Raw genomic sequence first — 14,792 nt, forward strand, 5'->3', positions numbered from 1 at the left:
CTCTAAAAAAAAAAAAAAAAAAAAAAAGATTCAATTCTAGTTTATGTTGCATTTTAAGGATTTCATCTGACTCACACTCGTCTATTTTATTCCTAACAATATAGCCTACTGGATGTGAATCGACTTGACTACTTGACTAATTACATTAGATAACACTTCAGCAAGTTATTCCAATAGAGGGCAGTAAAGACAAAAATGAAGCTGTATAAATAGTGTTGATTGTCAGTCTTATGCACACTCTTTACAGAGTGGAAGCTTGGAGAATACTTGACAAGATGGCTAAAATTATTGTCTCAAATATAATTTTTATCAGTCTTAAAGGTAAGCAAGATTACAAAAATTACTCAATATAATAGCTTTGTTCTAACTTCCTCTAACAAATATACACATTACTTTTCTATATAGCTGCAGTTATCTCTTCCCTCAACATCCAGCAATCACCACAACGTCTGCTGATGACACCTGAGCAGAAAGAAGCGAAGCTCAACTGCTGGCATGGTGATACCAACTATTTTTACATGTACTGGTATCAACAAAAGACAGTCAGTGCCTCGATTGAGCTCATTGGAATGCTCCAGTATGACCGATCCATTCCTGAGGAGAAGTTCAAATCACGATTCAACATTTCAGGACACTCCACAAAGGATGCGTTTCTGCTCATATCCAGTATAACTCCTGAGGACAGTGCAGTATATTTTTGTGCTGCTAGTAAGCACAGCCACACACCTTCCCTCTCTGTTGAACAAAAAGCTTCACACCAGACACCTGCAAATAAGATCTGTTCTCTGATTAGTACAATCTGTAATAGAACGCAATATGTGAAGTGTACAGTAGAGGTCGTTGATAAAACTGGTAGCGTGTTGAAGATGTGAAGCTCATTTCAGGTGTAACACCCACATGATCTTGTGACTAGATTTATTATATTTAATCCAAATGTTAGTATTAGATCAAGAATGTGACCACCATTTTGAGTGGGACCTATTACATTCTGATTGACCCCTACTGAATCTAGAATGGACACAACTGCTGTTCTCAGAAGGTCTTCCAGGTTATCAAAATGAATATTAAAGTCCCCAACAATTAATACTCTGTCTAAAGAAAAGATGAAATCTGCAAATTCACAAAGGAATTCAGAATATGGCCCTGGGGGTCTGTAAATTATAATTAGCAGAATTGACTGGGTAGACATATTTTTTGTGGCTACATTTGTTAGGTTAGTATAAGGAACTTCAAATGTATTGAATTTATGACTAGGTTTTTGTGTGATGCCTAGATTATCATTATAAATGAGTGCGACAACCTCCTCCTCTGCCATTTAGAAGGGGATTTGATTTGACTTGGCTAGCACCTAAGCGTGAGAGAGATCATAGGAGAATGAGCAGACTGATCTGAGCTGACAGAAAGTCTATAATAACTCAAATAATCATGCTTTACAACCATGGTGAGCAGTAAAAAGAATACCAGAATACACAACACATCAAACCTTGAGGTGGATGGGCTACAACAGCAGAAGACCACATCAGGTCCCACTCCTGTCAGACAAGAACAAGAATTTGAGGCTATCATGGGCACAGACTCACCGAAACTAGATAGTTGAAGACCAGTTGATTTTTTTTTCTAATAATGTTTGAATTACTGTAGCCATCCTGGCAGCTTGAAACAATCTGGCCATTTTCCCCTGACCTCTCTTATCAACAAGGCATTTCCACCCACAGAACTGTCGCTCACTCAATGTTTTATTGTTTTTCACATCATTCTGTGTAAACTCTAGAGACGTTTGTGTGTGAAATTCCCAGGAGCTCAGCAGTTTATGAAATACTCAGACCACCCCTTCTGATACCAACATCCTTGCCACAATCAAAGTCACTGAGATTTTTTTTTGCATTGCATTCCTGCCATATGACTGGCTGAATAGATAACTGCATGAATGTGCAGGTGTACAGGTGTTACTTATAAAGTGGATGGTGAGTGTATATTTATCAAGGAAACAGGGATATATTCACTACAGAAATCATATATCTTCATACTTTCTTTTTTATTAACTCGCTATAGCATCAGTTCTGAGTAAAGATGTTGTCCAGACTCCTCCAGATCTACTGAAATATCTAGAGGAAACTGCCGTGCTCCACTGCTCTCATAACGTATCCGGCTCTGGGGGTGAGATGAAATATCCTGGAAATCTTGTCCTGGAACCTCTAAACCCTAAGGAGCCAAGGTTTAACCTGAGTGGGGATGGAAAGTCTAAAGGATTGCTGAGTATTCCCAGCCTCTCTCTACAAGATATTGCTGTCTTCATGAAAAATCATGAGGCAGTTTAGTGAATATGGTGGTAAAAACTGTCGAAACATCTAACTAAAGTTGTTGCTAAAATCTTGCTAGCTAAGTGTGACCTCACACAGTCAATGTCTTGTTTTGATCAATTGTTGGATAGCTACACGCTAAATGGACATGAGCCTGATAAATTGCGTTTGTGATCAGACACCGACTGTCAAAATATCCATGATCATCCTGCACCACAGTTGGAGTGGAATCTTTAAATGCAGTTTTCTCCCATTTAAAATGCTAGAAATTTAGTTGTGGTGAAATACATCCAAAAGAGAAGCATTTTCAGATCTACACTCACAGAACAGTTTATTAGAAACACCTGTACACCTACTCATTCATGCAATGATCTAATCAGCCAATCATGTGGCAGGAGTGCAATGCATAAAATCAATTGATACGGGCCAGCAGCTTTGGGTAATGTTCACATCAGAATGGGTAAAAAATGTGATCTCGGTGACTTTGACCCTGGCATGATTGTTGGTGTCAGACGGGCTGGTTTGAGTATTTCTATAACTGCTGATCTCCGTGGATTTTCACATGTCTCTAGCGTTTACTCAGAATGGTGCAATAAAGAAAAACATCCAGTGAGAGGCAGTTCTGCAGCCAGACTGGTTTGAGCTGACAGAAAGGCTCAGATAGCCACTCTATAAAATTGTGGTCAGCAGAAAAGCATCTCAGAATGAACAATATGTGGATGGGCTACAACAGCAGAAGACCATGAAGCATTCCACTTCTGTCAGACAAGAATAGAAACCTGAGGCTGCAGTGGGAACAGGCTCACCAAAACTGGACAGTGGACAGTGAGTTCAGTGTTCTTCAGTGGCTTTCCCAGTCACTGGAACTGAATCCAGTAGAACACCTTTGCGATGTGGTAGAATGGGACATTCGCAGCATGAATGTGCGCCTGACAAGTCTGCAGGAATTGCATGTAGTAACCAGAATTTCAAAGTATTGTTTCCATAATCTTGTAGAATCCATGGTATGAAGAATTGAGGCTATTTGGAGAGCAAAGGGAGGCCCTACCCAGTATTAGTATAGTGTTCCTAATAAAGTGGCTAGTGAGTGAATATACTGTATAGTAGAAAATGTCTAAAAATCCACAGTGTGAAGGGTTTTCCCCTTCCACAAGCATGTATATGTATGCTTATAAATATTACTTGCATTTATATGTAAGTTAGTTGATGAATAGGCTATAATGAAATGCAGGAAAAGAAGGATTGAATTTCATTATGTGCTCAGTGACATCCAAACAGTGGGGTATCAGGAGAAGAGGTCCATAAGGAGGCAGCAGTGACACATATAACATAAAACCGCACAGTAATCAGATCAACTTAATAGTCTCAATATGCCATTATGCATCATGCATCAGAGATACAGCAACATATTTTCTATTACACTGTTTTAAAAACTAATTGTTTTTGCCCCGTAAAATCCCTCTAGGAAACTGCATGTGTTTATCTGTTTCATAGTTCCCTACTGTCCTATTTCTGCAACCTGGTGAATCGTTACATATCACATGCAGCAACCATGACCAAAAATACACTGGTATCAGCAGTTTAACCAGCAAAGTCTCGAGCATATTGGATTTTTCTTCTTCAAGAAGCCCCAAATAGACAAGAACGGGTTCAACATTTCAGGGGATGCAGAGAAAGAAGGATATCTCACGGCACAGTCTGTGACAGCAGACTACAGTGCTTTGTATTTCTGTGCAGTGAGTGCCACAGTGCTGTATACACACTAAACCGTGCACTGAAATCCCCTCCTGTGTCATGTGACACCTTCTTGCATCACATCATGATGCATTTGCACCTGTACTGAGAGCCAGAGGATATAAAATCAATAGGCAGGCGGAGTCACTGATATTTTTATCATGTAAGATAGCACACAATAAGTTAAAAGTATGAGTACAGCCTGGAAAGACTGGAGATTACTTGACATGATGGCTAAAATTATTGTCTCAAGTATAATTCTTATCAGTCTTAAAGGTAAGCATGATTACAAAAAATACTCATATAATCGCTCAGTTTTGACTTCTTATAATGAATACACACATTACTTTTCTTTATAGCTGCAGTGATATCTTCTCTCAACATCCAGCAATCACCACCACATCTAATAATTTCACCTGAGCAGAAAGAAGCGAAGCTCAACTGCCAGCATGGTGATACCAACTATCTCTACATGTACTGGTATCAACAAAAGACAGTTGGTGGCTCAATTGAGCTCACTGGAATGCTTGTGTATGAAAAATTCACTCCTGAGGAGAAGTTTAAAGCAAGATTCAACATTTCAGGAGACTCCACAGGGAATGCGTTTCTGCTCATTTCCAGTATAACTCCTGAGGACAGTGCAGTATATTTCTGTGCTGCTAGTAAGCACAGCCACGCACCTTCCCTCTCTGTTTAACAAAAAGCTTCACACCAAACACCTGCAAATAAGATCTGTTCTCTGATTAGTACAATCTGTAATAGAACGCAATATAGGAAGTGTACAGTAGAGGTCACTGTTAAAACTGGTAGTATGCAGAAGATGTGAAGCTCATTTCAGGTGTAACACCAACATGATCTTCACTTGTGAGAATTCACATGAAATTCAGTTAAATCATTTTCACTAACCGGTCACATTACATTTCCTAGTGTGTTTAGGACTATTAATAGAGTTAATATGTCATCAATACTACTGAGTTTTTATAGTGTTCACTGTATAGTTTGCTTACCCCATTGTTATATATTTATTGTATTTGTTGATTTTGCACATTCTGTCACTGTGTATTTTGTTCCTAACAATAAAGCCTACTGGACTTGATTTGACTTGACTAGTCCTATTAGCTAATAGGTAAGCAACATTCTACTTATTCCAATAGAAGGCAATAAAGAGAAATGAAATCATATAAACAGTGTTGATTGTCAGTCTTATGCACACTCTTTACAGAGTGGAAGATCACACAATCTTACTGATGTTATTAACAGGTGAGATTAAAACAATCTTACTGATGTTATTAACAGGTGAGATTTTGTGCTGTTATATAACAAGGAAACAGATATGTTCACTTCTAAAGATCTACCTTTACACTACACTACTCTTTTTTACTGTCTCTCAATAGCATCAGTTCTGAGTAAAGATGTTGTCCAGACTCCACCAGATCTGCTGAGAAATCTAGAAGATACTGCTGTGCTCTACTGCTCTCATAGCGTATCAAGCTATAACAGTATACTTTGGTACAAGATGAACAGCTCTGGGAGTGAGATGGAATATCTTGGCAATCTTTTCCTGGAAACTCCAAACCCTGAGGAGCCAAGGTTTAACCTGAGTGGGGATGGAAGGTCTAAAGGATCGTTGAGTATTCCCAGCCTCTCTCTACAAGATAGTGCAGTTTATTTCTGTGCAGCATATATACACAGAGCTTCTCCTCTGCTGTGACCACAGTGCAAAAACCCCTCCTCACACTCCACCTCAAAAGAGAAAGCATTTCATGAACAAGAAGGGGTAAAAAAGGATTTGGGTGGGTCATTGCACCTACTCCTGTTAGTGATTGCAACAGAAAATTAATTAGGTTTTCTTTTTAATATATACTCTATATTTTTTTTCTGACCTTTTTCTTCTAACTCTAGATTCTACACCTTATTTTCACAAACAAATATTTGTTCATTACAAAGGATGCTTCTTCCTGTGCTGATTTTTCATATTGTTTTGCTCTGGTTCACAGGTAATTATTCACAACTTTTCCAGAGTACACCAAGATGCAGTAATACATATAAAGCTTTTTCAAAATCTTACAGGAAGGTTCAGATCACATTCTGAATATTTGTAATGTATATTCTTTTTAACATGACATGCTATTCATTTTGTTCTTCTCTTCAGATCCTTCATTAAGCAGCAAAATCACTCAGACTACTGATGTGATCGAGAATCCAGGAAATAATGTGAACCTCAGTTGCACACATACTTACAAGGACTTTTATTACCTTTACTGGTACCAACAAACAAGAGAAGACAAATCATTGAAGCTTACTGGATATCTCTACACAACAACCTTCTATAAGGAGACAGACTATGAGAAGCGCTTTCATATTTACGGAGATGCGAAAAGTGAAGGGATCCTGCAGATCTCCAACCTTAATTCACATGACAGTGCAGTGTATTTCTGTGCTGTGAGAGAAAGCACAGTGTCACGGTTATCTGCTACCTACTTCAAAAACCTCACTGTATTATAGTTATGTTTGCTATCTGCACATCTCCAGCTGCTCCTGCAGAGATGTCTTGCGCAGAAAGCAGCAGCAAAATTTAACCTTACTCAAAATGTAGTGTTCCCTGAAAGTATTTCAATATGTTTAATATTACATTTGTAGTTTCTGACATACTGTATGTGTGAGCTAGAGGTGCTTCATATGGCAAAAGTATCATATTGCAATACATAAAGACTTTTACTTTTTCTCCAGCTACATCTCCATCCCATTTAAACAGTTTGCTTCCTTTTTTTATGTTGCCTATTATAATAAAGTCTTGTTATGCTAGATTATGATATGCTAGTATCTCCTGCCTTGCCTAGTCTAGGCTGGTGGCTTGTGATTCCACAGCTGAGGTGCCACTTGTATCCTGCTGTTAATATGTTTACAAATACATATGCAAAAGAAAGGTAAAATGCATATACAAAGGTAAAGTGTCTTTCACAACAACGTATGTGCAGGTTTAAGGTACAAAATTTGAAACAATATATCCACTTTATCTAGAGCACTTTTTGGCAAAAGCTTTTTGCCTGTCCCATTCCATTATAACTAAACTTTACCTAGGAATATAATCATTAAAGTACTAAATCGGATTCTCTTTAGTTAATGTGCGAATCCATTTAACGTCTCATACCTGAAACATCCTTTTCCATGAGTCATCCATTATATGGAATTAAACATTTACATTTTTTGTGTCCAACAGCAATTTTTCAATCCTTGTACCTGAACATGTTCCCATGTTCAATATTTGGAAAATTCCTCAAGTTAATGTTCACCAAGAAGTTGCATCAGCTGAATTTCCTGAAAGATCCTGGGAAGAAAAAACATTTCTTTATTTTCAATTACTGTAACATTGACTTATGAGGTCACGTTAAGAGTACACAACACATAATATAAATTGAAAGCAAATAATTAATTTAAAAGGGTAAGTCATCAGAATGTCCTTAATGTCCTCAATCCATTAGGATGGAAGGGTAATTAACCACATATTGTGTATTTGCTTAATCTTCTTAATTCAAATCTGTTACTCATTTAAGAGCAAAATGCCAAGGAACATTGTAAAAATGAGATTGTTGCCTGAGATGGGTTACAATGTTTGAATAGTTATAAATGCATGTTTTTCCAGATTTAATGTTGAAAACAATATTTAAGAAATTATAATATATTTCTGAATTATGGGCAAATGGCACCCTTAACATGGAACCATTTGGCCAGTCTATACCTTTGATATTTCTGCTGTTTAACGTTATCTTAACTCTTTGTTTTGCTAATTCCTATAAATAAATTATTAGTTGCTTCTAGATTCTCCTGATATTTTATTGTGACACCCTGTTGAGTGAGTAAGGAATGAGGACTAAGTAGCCAGGATTAAGCGAGTGAGATGCTGAATACTGTTATTATGCTTGTCGATCTCAGACGTTTTCCACCTGGTTAATGCTAAAATAAAAATACTTCACTCAAATGAATTCACTGATAAATATTCAAACAAAGAGTCACACTGCTCAACATTGCCTGGTTTAAGAAATCTTGCTGCAAAACAAGACCATGTAAATAATCTTTTCATTAAGCACATATAGGTGTAAACATTCACTCGTTACCTGTTTGTCCTTTGTCACTCCTCCTCCCATCATAACTGGCACTTGACCACGCTGTCAAAATCTGTCAAATCTGTCAAATTTATGCAACTGTTTCAGGTTATTTTCCTTGGTTTTCTTAATTAGTTCATTAAGTTTTTTTAGTGTATGATTGTTTAGCATATTTTGGCAACTTTCCTGCTAATAATGAAAAATTCGTAGAATTATTATAAAAGTGCTTTATAATAAATGGCTGAATATAAAATAATTAACTGACTAATAAAAAATGGAGGTTTAATAGATTCACCTTTAGACATTGTAAGGAAATTAGCTGTTTAGGTTAAGCTGATGTATTCTCCACCAAAATATGTAGGAGATTAGCAAATCAGCTCAGAGGGGGAAACCTAATTTTGTAAACCTAATGTTTTAATAGCTGATCAACTATTTGTCCAGCGATAAGTTGAAATGAGTGTATTTATTAATTGTGTATGGAATATTACCTCCGTGGCCACCGGCAATAATATCCTAAAAACACTATATTAAGAGCACAGTAAAAAGATCGGCAGTTTAAGGCAGTAAATTAGAAGCACAGAGACACAAGACACTGGCCATTAAAAATCAGACGAGACTTTATTACTATTCTAAAACACAGAAACTAATCTAACACAAACACACGCACACAAACACAAACAGGGGTGAAAATGGCTTTGAAAAGAGAGTGAATGAAATTCCTAGTTTCTAGCAGTTTCTCAGACCATGACCTGAATGAACCAACAACTTATCAGTTTAATTTAACATTCACTTCGTTTAGAAGGGCTCTAAGCTGGTATTAAATGCACCAGTTCAGCGAGAAACTGGAGGTACTATACTTGCATTTGTGTTGCCAGGGATTCCCTCGTTGTGTTGTTTGGAAGGAGTTTCTGGCGATGTTGATTGGTCGGCAGTCTGGTTGGCCTTACGTAGCGTCTCGAAAAACCAATGGGGCTGATAAACAGAGTGAGGAGCGAACCCGGCGGAGTCTCGTAGGTGGGTTGCAAAACTTTGATGAATGGTTGTCAGCGGTGCGAAGGCGAGCGTTGGAGGCTTTGCAAGAACCAGTCTGGATGCGGAGTCTCCTCGTGATGAACTACTAAAGTTCTTGGTTGATGAGAATTCCTTCAGATGTGGATGGATACTCTCTTGAGCTGTTAGTTGAAGAGAATTCCTTGAAGATGTTGGTAGAGGCTGCCTGAAGATGTTGATGGACTCTCGTACAGATGTTTTGGATGAGACTCAGAGTTTCCTTTGTGTCAGGGGGTTTTAACCCTTTCCAGTTGGACTGACCCCAAAGTGTTTGCTCCAATCAGCAGGATCTTGGGGCAGGGTGTAAACTGTATTCTTTTCCTCTGATACTAATTAACATTCTGGTCTCTGAGTTACGTGCTTTGCAAACTTTGCACAAGGCTAGGTTAGAACTTTGGTAAGGAATTTGGTAACATGCATGTAATACATTGTACTCAACTTCACAATATACCAACCCTTAGGAAATTCAATAGTAATCACACACATACCAAACACGACATACCTGCTGCTATTGATACACTCACAAACACTATGACACCTGTTAAATGATCAAAAGCATCATAATGACCTGGTGGCTATAAGCATAAATCATATACGGAATGACATTAAAAGAGGCAACAAGTTTTCAAACTATGGTGCATCATCTTAAAAGTCATTGTCCTTACAGGAGATGTAAAGTAGCCTCATGTAGTCTGTTAAAGCTGGGTTCTGTGGAATGTGTGAAGGGTGCTGAACTTTGTGTTCCTGGGGAAAGCAAAGGTCTCATTCCATGAGGGTCCTTGGTTGAGTCCCGTCCCATCCCCCTGGGAACAGGATTCCTAGCTTTATGGCTTCTTTGCTTTCCTTGCCTGCTCGCTTCTGGCTACATCTCCCCCCTTTCGCTTGGTGATGATTGAGGCAAAGTCATCGGCAAGCACTGGAAAAAACAAAAATAGGCAGGCAAAGCAGAAACACATACAAACAAGACAGCACCTCCATTACTGGCTAAGTACTGGTGCGAGAAATAAAAATATTTGATGATCTATGGGATACCTTTGGGGACACTTGTGATGCTATGATTATTGGGCTTTGGTCTCTTTCTTTTCTCTAGGTCGTTTGGCCTACTAAAAGAAAAGTTGAAAGCAAGAGAAAGGAAAGATAATGACAGTGATCACAAAGGAAGGAAGAAAAATAACTTTGATGAAAACAGTGGGGTTTCCCTGCAATGATGTGAGTGCAACTTCTACACTAGTGTAAGTTGATTTAAATGATCTACCCATCAAGAAGACAGTTGAATGTTTCCTATGGTGGTTGGTTTAAATGTATGTTAATGTGGTGTAGTGTATGGGCAGTCTGAGCCGTGTCAGTCTGTTTCAGCTACCCCCCTTTTCTTGTCTTTTGGACTACAGTGTTTCTTGGTTTGGCTTAGTTGAGAGACAGCTAATTGCTTCCTTGCCTGGGATAAGAGCTTGTCCACGATCTCATGGGTGTTGGTCCAGTGAGGCAGTTCTGGCATGTCCTCCTGTTCCTTGGAGGATTCATTTCTTTCGAGGAATTCCTTCAGTAGCTGGATCAGTTCTTGTGGGTCAGCTGAGGGTGGAGTGTCTTGTTCTCATGCATACTCAGTGCTGTGCCTGTCTGAGTAGTGCGGAGATGGGCTTCTTGAGAAGTGTGGCTGATCCCACTTTTTCCAGCGTTTTTTGTTCGGTTCTTCGGTTTGGCATTGGCATGGGGGTACCATTTGTTGCTGGTTATGGGTTCTCTCCATTCTTTATGGAGGAATCTGGCATTGTCATGGCAATGGGCGTCTTCCAGTGCCAGAGTTGGATCTTGGGTAATGGAGACTATAGGTGTTTTGTTACCTTTTCTTGAGGCCATCTTCTGTTTGTTATAGGCCTTCTGGGTTAGGTCCCATAGCAGTTGGATCATCATCGTGCGAGGGCAGACTATGACTAGGTGATGGCTTACTCCAGGATGCAGATTTCTTAGGAAGAGGGTTTTGAAGTTCATGTCCTCTTCAAGTTCAGGTTCGTTATGTGCCCCAAAGTAGGCTCGTCGGAGCCGGTTATAGTAGGCTCGGGGGTTCTCCTGCCAACCCCGTTTGGTTTCCAGGGCAGCTAACAGTCCATGTTCAGACTCTGGGTCTGCAACTTCTTTAATCAGTGCCTGACAGATTAGCTGATAGTTAGATTTTGTGCGAATGGGCTGTCGATCTAGGAAGCTTTGCACCTCTGAACTAGATGTTGTCCTCAGTAGAAAAAGCCTGTCTTGGTTGGTCGCCTGAGGCCTCATTTCCAGGTATAAGTCAGTGTCTTGCAGGTAGGCCTGTATGTCATAGCCTCCGGCAGCATTCGGGGTGAACTTGTTAATGTTTCTGGCCAGACGGTCAAGGTCTTTTAGGGCCAGGCCATGTACCGCTTTGGCGTCCGCATGGATGGGTCCCATTCTTCTGTTGGCAGGGATGAATTCTTCTGTGAGGGCCGGTCAGGCTCTGGGTTGTGCCCCCTCACTTCTTGTTTCTTGTGTCACCCCATAAATGCTATCAGGTGTCTCACCCTTCTTGGCTCTGGTTGTAGCTCATAGGCATGCTTGAGCTCCTCTTTCACTGTCAACCTCTTCTATGGTGTGGTCAAGCTGCAGGGTCAGACTTTCAAATTTGTCTCTAGACTTCTCCAGGTGGCCTTCCAGGGACTTGATTTTGGCATTCTTATCTTTGACCTCAGACTTGGCTTTCTCCAGTAGCTGCTTGGTGTATTGGAGTTTGTCTGCTAGATCCTTCTGGGCAGCCAGCGCTTCCTCCTTTTCGTTCTAGGTAGCTGCCAGGGTTTCTTGGAGCTTTGCAATTTCATTTCCTTCTTTGCCTCTTGCTCCATTTCTTCTGACTTTTTCAGTTGGTATTGGGCTTTCTCTTCCAGCTTGTCTATGCATCTTTGGGTATGTGTCATCTCCTCTTGTAAGTGGGTGACGGGCTTGTCGCTTAGTTTCAGCTGGTCTATACGGATGTGGCTTAGGGAGCCGGTGATTTTAGCTAGCTCCTGGTGGCTGTAGCTCTGTCTTGGATCATGTGTCAGGAGTCTTCTGAGAATTACAATTATTAGTAGTAATAATTATAATTCAAAGGCTTTGGGTGTCAGGCGGTTCATCACAATGCTCAGCCATGCCTCTAAGTCTTCCCAGTGGGCGATGGGATCTGTGAGCTGAGGCATGTTGACGCACTGTTGGGGAACCTGGTGTTGGCGAGACTGACACAGATCTTTACACTGTACAGTACAGTGGACAGCTAAGTGTTGTTTCAGTGACTGTGACTGTGAAACTCTTGTGGAGTGTGTTGATGACTTGTGGTCTGACTGAGGGAGAATGACTAGCAGGGTGGAGTCTTTCTTCCTGCAACACAAGTCAGAACAAACAAGTAAAGGAGAAACTGAAAAGAAACAACAAAATTTCCCAATGAAAGAGGAACCTTCTCTGTTCAATAAGAGAAAATAAATCAAAGGAACAGATTTAGGATAAATAAGGGATGAGTTTCAACTTTAAAATCATTTTCATGGGACTCTCTTCTTTTCTCTCTATGTTTTTTTTTTTTTTTTAAAGAGTTTGATGATGGTTCCCACGGCTTGGTCTAGAAAATGGGACAGATGAGATACAAGAAGGCAGGGGAGGACAGGAATCACCTGAGTAACCTGATTAATTGAAGGAGACTGGCTCAACAGACAAGTGGATCAAGTCCATGAATGGGCCCTGCTGCTGTTATGCTTAACTACAAGTACTGAAGCGCTTACAGCTGATGTGCAATTATATACTTGAAATGAGCTTAAAGGGAAAGAGAGTTGTCTCTGATTCACTTTGAAACTCGTAGTAAGGGATAGTAGTATCTCCTAAGTGACAGTTGTAAAGCAAGGACACAAGAGTGTCAAATGCCTTAAAAGTGAAATAATTATTGTGTGACTTTAACTTCATGGGGAAGTGTCTACACTCCAGTGTTCAGTAAAATTTAGCTAATCGCTAACCGCTAACCATCGAAGCTAATGGTTTTAGCATAGACTTCAATGTAAACACTACTGCTTCGGGTGAGCTTAGCTACAGCTGAGAGTTTGTTTACAAGATGGCGTCGTCAGACTGCGCATGCTCCTAGGGCCCGACTGTTGCTATGACAACCAACACAAACAGTTAGTCGCTACCGCACTGCTTGAGACACACAGTTTGAGCACTTTTATATCAAAGGTCGGCGCATTCCAGCGCATTGCAAATAAACACCACTTGTAGCCCGCTTTAAGGCATGGCGCTTAAAACTCAGTTTGTTAAAGTGAGATAAAACTTAAAGAGGCAGGTTCACTGCAACTAATACGATTACAATAATCCAATAATTGTGATCTCGGTGGATCTTAAATTTCTGTGCCAGCTTCTCTGACACACAAATACAACAGGGTTTCTTCGCTGCTGGTTACACAAATTTATTCTAACTTTACTTAACAAAACGTAACATTCAAGACGCACTCGGACACTGACAAAGTGTTACACAGAGAGATAGCTTTCAAAACTAACTCTGCGAGCAGACACAAAAGGACAAGCATGAATTCGCTACTCTAGTGGCTAATCCTGGGAGTAAAATATCTATCTGAATGGCACTGGAACACACAAAGCATCAGCTTAGCTATAACACAAAGCCTTTTAAGAAGAGATTGAGGAACACGCTCAACTCTTATCTTAACCGTACTGTGAGGAGATTTCTTCGTCCTGACAGGGGCACTTTAATTACTGCAGTTTACTGTGACTGATATTCCTCGCTCGGAACAGGAGTCAGATAGCTACCTGAATAACACTGGAACACGCAGTGGATCAGTCTACCTACAACATGAGGCCTTTTTAGGAAGAAATTAAGGAACACGCTTAATTCTATCCTCACCGCACTGAGAGGAGATTTCTTTGTCCTAACGGGGTGAATTAATTTAACATTTACGGCAGGTTAACACTAGGGAAGCAAACCGAGTTATCACTTTCCATCTATTCACACAGCAAGCCGGCTGAATGCGTACATCACACACTAATACATCAGACTCGTCTTTTCTGTCTCTGATCTATTATCCACAACAACAGAAAATATACACACCTGTGACTTGTCCAGTGCTTACAATTTAGATTAAACTGCCCGCATTCTCCACCAATAATGTAAGGAAATTAGCTGTTGAGGTTAAGCTGATGTATTCTCCACCAACATATGTAGGAGATTAGCACATCAGCTCAGAGGGGGAAATTTTGTAAACTTAATATTTTAATAGCTGATCAACTATTCGTCCAGCGATAAGTTGTTTATTAATTGTGTATGGGATATTACCTTCGTGGCCACTGGCAATAATATCCTAAAACACTATATTTCCCCTCCTGAGCTGATCTGCTAATGTCCTAAGTATTTTGGTGGAGAATACATCAGCTTAACCTAAACAGCTAATTTCCTTACAACATAAAAACACTAGCTGTTTCTGTTAAACAAGATGTGCTGCTATCAAAGCAGTCCTGGTTAAAGTATTTGTCTACTGGTATTACAAAGAATTTTGTTTTATGTATAACAACAAGATTACTTATTAGTACTTATTTTGTATTTCTGTGCAGTGAGCGTCGCAGTGCTGTA

At 39.7% G+C, this 14,792-nt stretch overlaps 1 pseudogene and 1 gene segment (V, D, J or C); one reads left to right on the top strand and one right to left on the bottom strand.

Annotated features, from left to right (window-relative positions):
- The first annotated feature begins 252 nt into the window (after positions 1-252).
- On the top strand, positions 253-872 carry LOC113545042 (immunoglobulin kappa variable 3D-11-like). The segment is given in 2 exon segments: positions 253-321; positions 406-872. Coding segments are annotated over 2 exon segments (513 nt in total).
- A 7,925-nt stretch (positions 873-8,797) lies between these two features.
- Positions 8,798-14,783, bottom strand: LOC113545041 (uncharacterized; annotated as a pseudogene).
- Positions 14,784-14,792: the final 9 nt, after the last annotated feature.

Source organism: Pangasianodon hypophthalmus, chromosome 10 (genome assembly GCF_027358585.1).
Source record: "Pangasianodon hypophthalmus isolate fPanHyp1 chromosome 10, fPanHyp1.pri, whole genome shotgun sequence".
Taxonomy (NCBI): Eukaryota; Metazoa; Chordata; class Actinopteri; order Siluriformes; family Pangasiidae; genus Pangasianodon; species Pangasianodon hypophthalmus.